Source organism: Martes martes (assembly GCF_963455335.1).
Source record: "Martes martes genome assembly, chromosome: 1".
Lineage (NCBI taxonomy): Eukaryota > Metazoa > Chordata > Mammalia > Carnivora > Mustelidae > Martes > Martes martes.
Window position 1 is genome coordinate 139,804,965 of NC_137888.1, and position 13,630 is coordinate 139,818,594.

General features: G+C 42.8%; 1 protein-coding gene across 1 annotated transcript in view; it reads left to right on the top strand.

Annotated features, from left to right (window-relative positions):
- Positions 1 to 13,630, top strand: part of RARB (retinoic acid receptor beta) — a 164,253-nt gene that overhangs the window by 60,544 nt on the left and 90,079 nt on the right. Inside the window, exon 3 of the mRNA XM_080799359.1 lies at positions 7,300 to 7,441. Within this exon, the coding sequence (XP_080655485.1) occupies positions 7,300 to 7,441 (142 nt within the window). The remainder of the gene's footprint in view (positions 1 to 7,299; positions 7,442 to 13,630) is intronic.

The following is a 13,630-nucleotide window of genomic DNA, read 5'->3' on the forward strand; positions in this document are numbered from 1 at the left end:
AAACAGATGTGCTTCCCATGTTGCTTTTTGGATGGATTTCTCCTAATCCTGATACTGTACGAGTTCCCAGGTTTTGTTTTGTTTCATTTTGTTTATATAAAAGAAAGAATTTTTTTTTTTTAAGATGTTACTTATTTGAGACAGAGCGAGAGAGGGCACAGGCAGAGGGAGAAGCAGGCTCCCCCCTGAGCAGGAAGCCCAATGCAGGGCCGGATCCCAGGACTCTGAGGTCATGACCTGAGCCACAGGCAGACGCCTAACCGGCTGAGCCACCGAGATGCCCCAAGAAAGAAGTTTCTACTTAGTGCCTTTCTTCAAACTATCATGACACATTTCACACATGTTAAACCTGGTGTAAATGGCTCTAGGCCTAAAAAGCTACTTCTACTCAAAACATTGCACTGTGAATTCTCACAGGTAACTCTATGATTAAATACAAGTGAGCAGATTGGCCGTTATTTCAGAGATCAAGGATTCTTGGGCTACGTTCCTGACCGGACCCAAGGTCAGGTTCAGGGGTATAGGTATTTGTATTCATACACGGAGGTCACTATCCACTTTAGTATGTGTTAAATTAATGTATGAGGAAATCAGAGATTGGCAGCCTCCTGAACTATCTTGGCAGATTGTAATTCTGACCCTCGCCTTCTGCATGGAAGAGTGAGTACTTCCCCAGTAAATGCCCGACATGGCCATCTAGATCCTGGCTGGTCTGATCGTCAGTCTGCTCTTTCAGCTGTCTTGTACACACACAGTCCATCATTTACATCTCTGCCAGCCCAGATCACAGCCCCTTCCCTGTATGTTCTCACCTGGGATCTTGGCAAAGCTGAGCTGTTCCTTGAGGGAGAGCTTGCCATTCAAATCCTACTCCTTCATTAGAGCTGGAATCAAGTGCCGTCTCCCTTCTAACTCCTTTGAATTCTTATGGCCTTTACTCAGTAAATATTTTAAGTGTGCCTACTCTGTGCCAGGCACTGGGCACTTTTCACTTTCTCTTCCATTAAAAGTTCTTATCACACTGCACAGTGGCATCTGCTACAGAGTGTTCACTTGATTTAATGTTACTGGTAAATTGAGAAAGAGCAGGAACCGTGCTTTCTGTATCTTTGTATGCCCCAGGAGAACCCACCATCCACTCCAGTTAATTGGCATTGGATGAATGAATAAGTATGGGAATGAGTATATAGAGATAGATGGCCTTTGGAATCATGAGGTTGTTTACCCACAGTAGTCTGTATTGTTCAGAGATTGAGAACAGTGTTCTTTCCTATCGGGGAGTCTTTATTTTAAATACAAAATATGTATTGGAAGCTTTCCAGAAGAAAGCTTTGAAAAGAGGAGGTTTCATCAGTAACAAAAGCTGTCATTCACTAGGCACTTGCTATGTGCTGGGCTTTGGCTTCACACTTTATGTGTCCCTTAACTGGGTACACTAGGTAATCCCATGAAGTGTAGGCACTTTCCTTATCCCAAATGAGGAAATGGGCCTTCGTGTAACTCACTTAATGTCCCACAGATAGTAAGCCACAGAGTCAGAGTTCAAGTCCACAGGTACTCAAGCTAACCTAAGTTCTTAATCGCCAGGCTAGCATCTAAACCAACAAAAAGCACTCTATTGGGGAGGTGGTAGGGGATATTATGTGTGCTGACATCTGAAAACCAGAAGTTGAAACATGGTCCATGGAAGAAAAAAATGAAAAAATGATCAGATTTAGAGCAATGGTTTGAAAGTACTGGAAGAGATAAGGAGGCCAAAGTTATCCTCGGATCAAAACAAGAAGGAGGGAGGGCAATGAGCCACTTTTCTCTATGTCCTTGATGGATTTGGAAGACATGACTAGTCTATCAAGGTAATTATGAATTTTAGATATTTAGGGAGAAGAGAATATTTAGATTTAAAAAAGATGGTTACCTTTCCTTTTGATTTAGGAGTATGTCGGCACTGCAGGTAGGAGACGATTAGGTGGAACAATGGTACCTCATAACCCCAAGGGGAGACAGAAGTAATCTGGGTAGGCAATGGGCATTCCAGGATTATTGCTAAGACACGAAGCAAATCACTCCAATGCATATGTGGCCTTCGCCACCATAGGTGTATTTTTTTCTTTTCTTTTGCCTGGATCTCAGTTTCCCTGATAGCAAGAATAGGAGCATGAGGTAAGAGAGGTTGGAAAAACTGTGGTCAGAAAATACTAGCCTCAGTTTGTGGTGCAGATCTGTCTTCTCGATTCAAGTAGCTAGAGTGTTAATTGTGTTTCTCCCAAACCACAGGAGTCCTGATTTACCACCAAAAGTCACAGAGAAATCAAAATTAACCAACAGAAGTTATGATCAACAACAGAAATCATAGCTAACCAACACGAATCCATGTTAATGATGGTTGACATGGTTAACCCAGAAGTCTTGACTGTCTAAGCTGATTACATCTCAGCCCAGTGGGTCTTCTACTAAATTTTGAGAAATCCGGCAGCTCACTTTCTTAAGTACGGACAATATCCTCCTCAGGGAATGCGTTACTGTGGATGAATATCTTATGGAATTAAGGCATAGTACATCCAGGAGTCTCACTCTGTCTCTGATTAGAGCTGAGGGCATCATCATTCATTTGTTCATTTAACAACTATTTATTATCTCCCATGCTAATCCACTGTCCCAGTACTGGGGATATTCAGCTAATATGCATTCATACAGTTTTATTAGGTGTTGAAATATTAAAATACTTTCCTACCATCTGTCAAGTAACCATTGCCACCAAAACGTCTTTCTCTCCCCCACCCAAGTCCACTGTCTTGGTTCTGGGGAAGACACATTAAACACTGCTTTGAGGCCATGTGGGAGCCCAGCAACTCGCCCACTTTAGTTCTGGGAAAGCTGGCCTCCATGTCCCTGCTTCTTCTCTGTCAGGGGTCAGCAAGGAAGATGTCACACTTGCTGGTGATACGGTGACACCCCGTTGTAGAAATTTATGATACCCATTTGGCTCCCCAAGGCTGTGACTGCTGGCCACAGGCTAGCATTCTTCCATGTTGCCCAGGTAGCCTCTGAAGTAAACAGTGCTGTTGTTTAATATTTTAAATATTATACTTGATTTGGAATAATATAGAAAGATAAGCAAAATACCAAGGTTACCTAGAAGAGGAGGCATTTAGGTGTGCTTGGATCAGTCAGAGAAGGCTGGATGAAGTGACATACATCCTGAAGACAGAATTTTTCTGGGTTTACTGGGCAAAGGATATTTTAGGAAAGCGAGAATAAAATCGGGGAGGCAGGGCACCTGGGTGTCTCCGTTGGTTAAGTGTCCGACTCTAGATTTCTTCTCAGGTCATAATCTCAGGGTTGTGAGATGCAGCCATGTATCCTGTTTGCACTGAAGCATGGGTCCTGCTTAAGATTTTCTTTTTCCCTCCCCCCCACCCCCGCCCAAAGAATACAGTTGTAGTGTCAGCAGCTCTAGGCTGGTCCCCCGCAAGTTGTAGTTTTTGCCCGTACAGGTAGAGGACCTGTTCTTCCTTAGTTTTCAAACACCACCTCTTCCTTGGCCATTTTCTTTGCTCACAGAAACTCCTTTCGTCCTCGCTTTCAAGGCATCCCACCTTGTCACTCTCTGGTGTGAAGATGCACTTGGAATTCCAGAAATGTACAGCTGGGAAGGATCTTGGAAGTCAGCCAGCCAGCCCCTCACTGAGGAGAGGAGAGAGCTTTGCCTCTTTGGACTGAGGTGCCCGAGGCCACACAGTGGTCGTGAGGAGGCTGCGATCCAGCCCCTGGACTTCCTCTCCACGGCTCTTCTTCTCCTGCTTCCTACCTCTTCTCTCTCCTTCCTCCCCTCACTCCCCAGATTTCTCCTCCAAATGGGGCCTAGTCCTTGCTTTTACACACTCAACTTTTCAGTGTTTTCTCCTCTAGGCATGTCTCTGCCCACCCACTTGCTTCAAGGACTATCACGCTTTGGACTCCGCACTTTTAAAGCCCATTTTTATATATGACAAGACTTGGGTTGCAGTTTTGTTTCCCAAAGTGTGAGGGTTCCAATTTTAGGTGGCACAGATTCGTGGCTTTATATCTCACTGAACCACATAATAAGAAACATTTTCTCTGAATTCCTCAAAGAGGAAGTCTCAAGTCAGTGCTGATCTGTCTCTAACACTTGCTTAGCTCCCTTTTCAGCAAGAAGTGACACAGTCTGGGGTTTTAAGCCCTTAGCAGATTTAGTATCCAGTGAGCGAAATAATATCTGATTATTATTTTGCTTGACTTTCATTTTATTTGTGTTATATTTGTCTTTTAATATTGACAGTCAATACTGGGTTTCTTTTTTTTTTTTTTTAAGTTGGTTTTTTTGGGTTGTTTTTGTTGTTGTTTTTGGTTTTTTGTTTATTTGCTTTTTTGTTTTTGACAGAGACATAGAGAGGGAACACAAGCAGGGGGAGTGGGAGAGGGAGAAGTAGGCTTCCCACCGAGCAGCGAATCCGATGCGGGGCTTGAACCCAGGACCCTGGGATCGTGACCTGAGCCGAAGGCAGAGGCCCAACGACTGAGCCACCCAAGGTCCCTCAGTGCTGGTTTTCAAATGAAGCCAGAGATTAAAGGTCTTCCTCCATTTTAAGTAATGTTAAAAATAAAAAGAAGAATCAACCTCAGTAAAAATATTAAGTAGATAAAATTGAGGTGGCTTGGGGCTACCACGTCACACACAGGCACACAGTAGGTCCTCAGAGCGGTGATCTATGAGGAAATAAGGTTCAAATAATAATATCTCACATCTACTGGGAGGAGGATTTGTAGAATGCAAACCTCTCCTTGGCCTCAGAGGGCTCTTCTGTTTGCCCAATCCATGTATAAAAAATGCCTCCCAACATATATATTAGTCAGCAAGTATCCTACCATGGTGGAAATGATTTACTGAAACTTAGATCTTCTCCTGATATCTAGCCAAAAACCTGATTTGGAAAAACAAGAAGACCTATTTAGTTTCTGCCGACATTGTTACTGAACCTGACTGAGTGGATAACTAATGACACAGAAAGTTCTTTTCTTCTTTCTTCTTTCATTTGAGTATCATGAGATTGTTTTCTCTCCCCCTCTTGGTCACTCACTAAGAATTTGCTGAACTGAATATTTGGCTTTTTAATAAATGGAGGGGGTCACCTTTGTCCATACCTCACTTGCAGAAAAGACCGGATCTTGCATTGGGTCAGTGTTTCTTGGCAGGAGAGCCGTGCAGTTTCTGTAAATTGAGTTTGTTCATCTGGCAGCCAGAAGTGTCCTGTAGGTATATTTTTTGCATTGAAAAGATATGTTTGAGGTGACCACCCTGCACAGGTTCTCTTAGAGGTTCGGAGTATTGGTAACCTGTTATTTTGGATTTGGAGCATGTTTGTAGCTCCAGAGGTACCAAAATAAACTGTGTTTTCTTGGAAAAGGTGTGTGTCTGGGATGTGACAGGAGTTGCAACCTTAAACAAGATTTCCAGGCGTTTACAGTTGAACTATGCCAGTAAAAATATGTTTATTTAGACATTAAAATCCTAGGGTGCCCACGTAAATATCCTAAGCAATGGGTGTTACATGAGCTTTCTTTGTCAATGTGCTTTAGCTTTAAATGATTTTAGTTCTGGTCCCTGGAGTGTTAATGCACGACAGGGAAAGCTGAACTCAGACGGTGAGCCTTGTGTGCTGTTTAGCACATTCCGTGGTGTGTTTCTTACACACCACGTGTCTGGTGTGTGTCTGAGAGAATGGTTGCTAATGTAGGTAAAAGTCACATCACAGTTGAGAAGGGAAAGCTCCCTGCTCTTAATACTCCTAGCAATTTAGAGGTTTTTGGTGGGCAGTTAGGAGAGAGAAAAGAGAGCAGGTATGCCCTCCACTCACTGCTCATTCATCTGTGTAGTAACAAGCAGCCCTTGATTATCCATTGTCTGCAAACGGTGTGGGAGAAATGAGGAGGACAAAGGGGAGAAGGTGGCCACCCATGTGCTCATGAGACTATAATCTGCTTTATTTCATCAGCATTTCACAAAAATCGGGATAAACTGCTGCTTCGGCCAAAATATAATTTTCAGAAAGTTGAGAAGTAACAACTCATTCAAATATTCAGGAAGCATGTAGTTGGAGATTTATTGAACTCAAGAGTGAGAGAAATAGCAGGATGGCAAAGCTGGTTCAAAGGGGGATTTGAGCAAAATATCTAGGTGGCTAGGTAGATTGCTTGGCAGATAATGGTGAAAAGGCAGAAAGAATGCTGGGATCAGACTGCAAAGTCAGATACAAAACTGGTTAATGTCCTACAAGGCAATAAAACAATACTCTTTGGTTATATTTCAGCCAGACAGAAATCTTTGCACCTATCCTTAACAAATAGATCTGTAATTTACCAGCCTTCTCCAGTCTTTACAGAGCCCGTGTCCAATCAATCGTAAATAATAAGTCAAACAAAGTTACATTTCCCAAGAGTGTCAGAGGACTCTTAGGTAAGCTTGTCACAAAGCCAGTGCTTCGGAACCGTGCTGCCCCACAGAACTTCCTGCCATGATGAAGATCATCCATACATGTGGCTGTCGAGTGTGGTAGCCATGAGCTACCTGTGGCTCTTGAGCATTTGAAATGTGGCTAGTGCAACTGAGGAATCGATTTTTAAATTTCATTTCATTGTTATTAATTTTCATTTAAACACCTCTATGTCTTTAGTGGCTACAATTTTGGACAGCACCGCTCCAATGTGCTATTAAATGGGCAAGTCTTTTTATACCTTATTTCCAATCTTGGATAATATTTTTCTAAACACTCTATAAATTAAATTATATTTTAAATATTGTAACGAGCTAAATATGCGGGAAAGAAGTAGAAAAGACTTTCTTGAGAAGACCTCATTCTTCCCTGAATCTTATCATTTCTTTTGCAAATGTAGTGCATCTGATACTGGGTTTCTTGATAGTGGGCTCACCTGAAATTTTTCTGACCAGCAAGGGAGCTGCTTATGAAGTTAAGCCTGTTTGGAGGGAACCCAGCTCTGCATTATGTTTTTCAAGTGAATTAGCTTGGTATTCATTTTTCCTTCAGCAAGATAATAACGGTCGTGTCTAGTTTTGATTAAAAGGGGCTTTCTGATTTGAAACAAAGGGAGAGCTGACTATTACTATTTCACAAGGATTTTAAGGCTCAAATACGTTAACTTTTCTGCTTCCATCACTTCATGAGTCAGACCAAGTAATCAGTGCATTGATAAGGCTGGCTTTGATTTCTCATGAAACTTGGTAGTTTTACTTAGTCTTCTCATCTTCTTGCTTGCTTGCAGGGCTTTTTCCGCAGAAGTATTCAGAAGAACATGATTTACACTTGTCACCGAGATAAGAACTGTGTTATTAACAAAGTCACCAGGAATCGATGCCAATACTGTCGACTCCAGAAGTGCTTTGAAGTGGGAATGTCCAAAGAATGTAAGTGGAGGCTCAAAAAACTTTTTTTCTCTTTGTCTTATCTATAAATATGATTTGCTCAGCTTCCAAAATCAAGTCGTGGAGGACATAGTATGTGGAACTCGACCTGACACTCAGGATAGATTGCCAAGTCTAGGTGTAAAAAGAGGTGGTAGGAAAACAGAACTGTGGGGATTTTCAGATAAAACTTGAGTAGCAGTTGGGGGAAAAGGCAGGAGCTGTGTTGTTGATGGCAGATTTGTATTCCAAAGCCGTACTAACTCCCTGGGGGTTTCAGAGCCACTGGTAACTCAGATATATCACATAGCCACTTAGAGACTCCCATTTCCCCATCCTGGCAGTACGAACAAAAAGTTTTGCCTGTATCTGGGAGAACAAAATGAGACGAGAGGCATGAATGTTAACAGTAGTAATAATCAGCCCCTTTTCAGAGGGAAGGGGGCATAAAACTTCTGTTGTGGGAGAAATATTTAGAAACTCGGTGCATTGGCATTTTTCCAAACTTGATTTAGCTTTTTTCCCTCCCAGCCACCCCCTCCTCGAAATAATTAAACATTTTTTAATGCAAAAGAGAACATTTTAGTAAATTAAAAATTAGTGGTCCATAAACATCTGATAATGGGGACTTGAAATACACATCATTTAATGCAGACAGTATGTACACTACAAAAAACTTCATTACTTGCATTTCTCTCTTTGGTGCTTTCACGTGGAGGGCACAGGAAATTGACAGGCAAATGGCTTGGCTCAGGCAGGCCAAAGGAAGACATACGGTTGTGTGCGTGGTGAAGCACTTCCTCATTCAGCCCATGACTTGGGGATTTGGTGAAGACAGACTGTGAGTGGGGCACCGGGCTTGTGGTGTGAGAGGGTGCTAGCGATGCCTGAGACATGATCCCTGCCCTCTAAGATATGAGACAAAAAGCCAGGTACTGGGCACCTGGATGGCTGAGTCGATTAAGCGACTGACTCTTGATTTCGGCTCAGATCGTGATCTCAGGGTTGTGAGAGGGAGCCAGCCCTTCATCAGCCTCTGCTATCAGTGGGGAGTCTGCTTGAGATTCTTTCTCCCTCTTCCTCTGCCCATCCTCCCCCGCAACAAGCTTTCTCACTCCCTCTCTCTTTTAAAAAAAAAAAAAAAAAAAGCCAGGTACTTCAGCCACGATCTTACAGGCTGTCTCAAAGACGCATGTTACAGGACAAGGGCTCTTGGATTTTGGAACTGGGACATGTGGCTATTGGATGGTGGGGAGACTGAGGAGGGAATGGCCCCAGAGCCAGGCAGCAGTGCCCTGAGGGTGCTCAGGTGGTCTACTGGCTTTTTCCTGGAGTAGCTTCTAGAGGATGTTGCCCAACATCCATTCTATCCTTCACCTTTCCTAAATGTACCCAGGGTTTAATATGCTTTTCCACTTCTTGGGTTTCTGTACTTGAGGAAAAAACAGCGGGATTGGGAACAATCCAGCTGACTCAAGCCGAGCATCCTGTTGTGTCCCAGCCTGTCATATTCTGTTACGGGCTCATGGTGTGAATTTGTAACCTAGGCCAGTCTAATGAGAATGAGTTCAAAACTTGTGCTTAGTATCCATGACAGAGAGAAAGATAAATTAGACTTCATCAAAATAAGAAATGTCTGCTCTTCAACAGTTACTATGAAATGAATGAAAACACAAGGCACACACTAGGAGAAAGTATTTACAAATTGCACATCTGATTCAGGACTTGTATCTAGAATATACGAATCTCTAAAAACTCAATAAATAGAAAGCAAATAACCCAATTTAAAAAAACAAACAAACACAAGTGCCCTTCAAAAATGCCAAGATTATGAATGGCAAAGACAGACTGAAAGGCTGTTCCAGATTAAGAGAGACATGCCAGTTATATGCAATGCATAAATTGGATTGGATCCTGGGTCAGAGGGGAAAATAGCTATAAAGGACATTATTGGGGCAGTGAGTGAAATCTGAATATGGGCTGTAGATTATAGCATTGTAATATACTGTTGTATATTATTATATACTAAGAATTGTGAATTAGATGAAGGATGTACAGGGGTTCTCATTCTTGTAACTTCGGAGCAAATTTGAAATTTTATCTTGATAAAATTACCTAAACAGAACCCAAGACATGTGCTTAGAATATTGGGACAATTCCTGATGCATGTGAACAAGGATCCGAGTAGCCCCAAGGGCCCATAGTAGCTATCCTTCAACTCCAAGGGAGGTCACCTCTAGGACAAGGCAGGCACTACAGTTGGAAGAGTGGAAAGATAGACAGAAATCAGGCCCTGAATGGCATTATCGAATCGCTAAACCAGCCGGCCCTAAAACCTCCACCTCCAGCTAATTTGATTATATTTTGCCAAGAGGTGCCTATTAAAGCAGTTGAGGTTGGGGACTTACTTGTATTTAGGGTGCTGATGAACAAGAATTGACTCGGTCATCAGACAGGGAGGCATCCTGCCATCCCTCCTGGGAGGGTTTTTTTTCCCTCCAGAAAAATTCTGCGTGTGGATGATGGGTCAGTTGACACATTTCAGCCAGTTCTCTTTGATCCCTCCAAACTTTAGAGCTATTGAATTACTTGAAATCAATGAATGTGAAGATACAGAGCTAATATTCACTTAGTTCAGGCCCCTCAACCCTACCATGGAAGAGAAAATCATGACATTGCCCTGAAATAGCCAGATTTTTTTGTATACGTAAGTGAGACCCACAGGATGATCCCTTGACACTCCATTTTTGGTCTGACATTCTGTAGACAAGACTGTCACACTGCAGTTCTGTGGGAGAATTTTAGTCTAGGCTGAAATTATAAATGAGTAAGCCAGATGTGGACTCAGGGTATATCAGTACTTTTGCATTTATTTTGTGTGGGCTGGAGACCCATTTCCTGCTTACATTACTTAAAACCCATATCCTGCTGCTCTGTAAAAACTGGCAGCTTGGTTGCCAATTAAAAAAAAAATAATGTTTACACCCACAGGAAAACTCTAGTTTCAACCCTCAAGGAACTTATCACCTTAATTAGATTTAAAAATATAGAAATGAGAAGAAAATGGGATCATTATGCCCAAGTATACAAAAATAAATATATTTTCCTTAGAAGGAAATTGAAGAGAAAGGAATAAACACTTGGAGTGTAGAGACTGAGGGTCCAATAGGATATTTTTAAAGTTGAAACAGAAAGAAGCAGGAAAATACGAGAATCGGTAACCAATTATACCACAGTATTCGCAACTGAAACGAATCCAAGCATAATAGAGACTCATAGAATGTTAGAACTGAAAAGGGATCTTAGAGATTGATTTTCACTCACCTCTCTCACTTGACATCCAAGCACACTGGGACCCAGAAAGATGAAACGGTTTTCCCAGCAATCCCCAACTGGCTAAAGACAGAACCAAGATTATATATAGTTCAGCTCTTTCCTCTTCTGGCCCTGCTTTCTCGGAGGTACCAAAATTAGCAAGATTTGCATTCAATTCTTGCCGAAGGTCATGAGGACTCATTAGTATGTGTCAGAACTTTGGGGATGCAAGTGACAGAAAACTCATCTCAAACTTGACATAAGCTTAAAACATCGGCACAGGTACCTGGACAGTCCAGAGTAACCCATATGCATCCAAGGGCTTGCGTTCCCTTTCAGGGAGTGGTTCCCCTTTGCCTCCCACAGCTATTTTTTACCGTGTTGGTTTTGTTTCCAGGAAGATTTTATAAATGGCTACTACAGATGCCACCAATAGCTGCGCCCAGTAGTCTACCTGACAGAAAGAGAGGCTCGGGTCCCCATCATTCCATCAGTGTCTGGGACCTAGTTCTCTCTGGCCTCACTTGGGTCACATGCCCTGTCTATCTGTCTCGCCTTGGGGATGGTGGAGGGGTGGACCACTGTGATTGGCTAGGTCTGGATCACGTGCCAATCCCTGGAGCCCCCCCCATGGAGGTTGACCCTGCCCAAACCAGGTGGGCTAGGAGTGTGGGAGGAAAGCATCCGTAAGTGGGGAATCGGAAAGACAAGGTAAAAATTGACTCCATGCTCAGGAAGACCCGTCAGGTCCCACGGTGCTGTTGTTCTTACTCTTTGTGCTGTTGAAGGAAAGAAGGAAACCTAAGAATCCTATTACAGTAATAGCTAACACAGGCTCGGTGTTTTCTATAGGCCAGGCACTACTTAACCATTTTTAATACTTTGTCCCATTGGATCCTAACAACAACCCTGTGAAATAGATTAGTTATAATCCCTTCCTGCCCCTTTTTTGGGCAGATGTGGAAGCTTTGGTACAGAGAGGTTAATTAATTTGGGGTAACACACTTAGTAAGGGGCAGTGCTGGGATTTGGATCCCGGTAGTAATAAATGCTACATGCCATAAAAAGCAGCTTTTAAAACTCTGACTTTCGTTTTTGACCCTATTGCAAGTGGTTAGTTAAACAATAATCACACTCCTTGTTGCACAGCAGAGACGTATCCTCTAGAAAATTATGTGCAGATTGAATTTGTATAGCTCAAATTTGGTTTTCGATGTATAAGGGGATTTCCTAGTAAAATAAATCCTGTAGTGTGGTGGATGGGAAAAGCATGATTATTTCTTCACGTTTCTGTTCTGTAAATGCTGGTGGGTATACCTTGTATTTTCCAAGGGCTTTGTAAAACTAGGGGAACCTTTTTGCAGAGGAATAGCTATTTGTCAAAGCACGGAATTTGAAAGCGGTAGCAGCAAGTGAAAAAAATCGATTTTCAGCAGCATTCTAAAAGTGGTACAAAAATTTATGAAGAACTTGGGGAGGAGGCAAAGGAAGCAAAATGACTCAAAGTTGAATGATGAGTTTCTGCCGGTGGGGTGGGAGGCTCGAAACAATGTCACCAGAGGAAAGTATGTGGCCCTAAAATAAGAAATAAAAAAGAGAATAAAGGAAGACATAAAATTTGGGATTGTGAAAGAGATGTCCCGACAAGCTTATGAGACAGATAAACCACTAATTGTCCATGATGGGGAAGGAGAAGGTTTAAGACGATGCCACATAGAGACCGTAGGAGTATAGAAAGCCTGACCATGTGTATTTGGGTCAGTTACAGAAATCCAAATGAATAGCTCAAATCCTTAAGCCAGGGATCAGCAAACTTTGTTAAAAGGGTCAAATAAGAAAATATTTTTGGCTTTGTGGGCTATGTGATCTCTGTGCCTGTCACTATATCCCAGAAAACCATAAAAAGTACATAATCAAAGATTGGTTGTGTTCCAATAAAACTCTGTTTACAAAAACAAGCAGCGGGCTGGGTTTGACCCAAAGGCCACACTTTGCCTACTTCTGCTTTAGGTGGTTCACCTGGTGGTCACGTGTGCCACTTATGGTTGCTCTGTGATCTCATGCTCAGCTCATCTCCCACTGTCATCTGCTCCTCTCCTACCAGTAGAAGCCCCAGCTTCCAGCCACACTGGGCCATGCTGACCCACGAGCCTCACGGCTCCATGTTTCTCTGGAGGCTGTGTCCTGGAACTGACTATCTACTCCCTTCTCCTTCAGATGAGCCCCAGGAGCTGGTAGAAGTGTCATTTTCTCTGGGCAGCCTCCCTGAACCCCAACCCGCACTCCACGTCATTCATTCTTCCCCATGTTCCTCTAGTACTTTGAATATACCCCCACGAACTGCAGACTTACTACTATGTGATTCTTCACACACGGCCGAGGCTCCCTGGCTAGACTGATCATAAACTCCTAAAAGGGGCGCCTGGGTGGCTCAGTGGGTTAAGCCTCTGCCTTCGGCTCAGGTCATGATCTCAGGGTCTAGTCCCACATCGGGCTCTCTGCTCAGCAGGGAGCTTGCTTCCCCCTCTCTCTCTGCCTGCGTCTCTGCCTACTTGTGATCTCTCTCTCTCTCTCTCTGTCAAATAAATAAATAAATAAATCTTAAAAAAAAAAAAAAAAAACTCCTAAAAGGCAAGGCAAACATCATGTCTTCCTCACCTTATAGCCCTGACGTCAGCATGATGTCCAGTGAAGTTAGACTTGTCAAGTGGTTAAATTTGACTATTTATTTATTTAAATTTTAAGTGGGCTCTCCCACCAAAGGGACTTGAACTCATGATCCTGGGATCAGGAATCCAGTGCTCACTGACTGAGCCAGCCAGGTTCCCCTGGCTGTTTTAAAAGACAGCCAAATCCAACATCTCCCTGCCTTTCCTT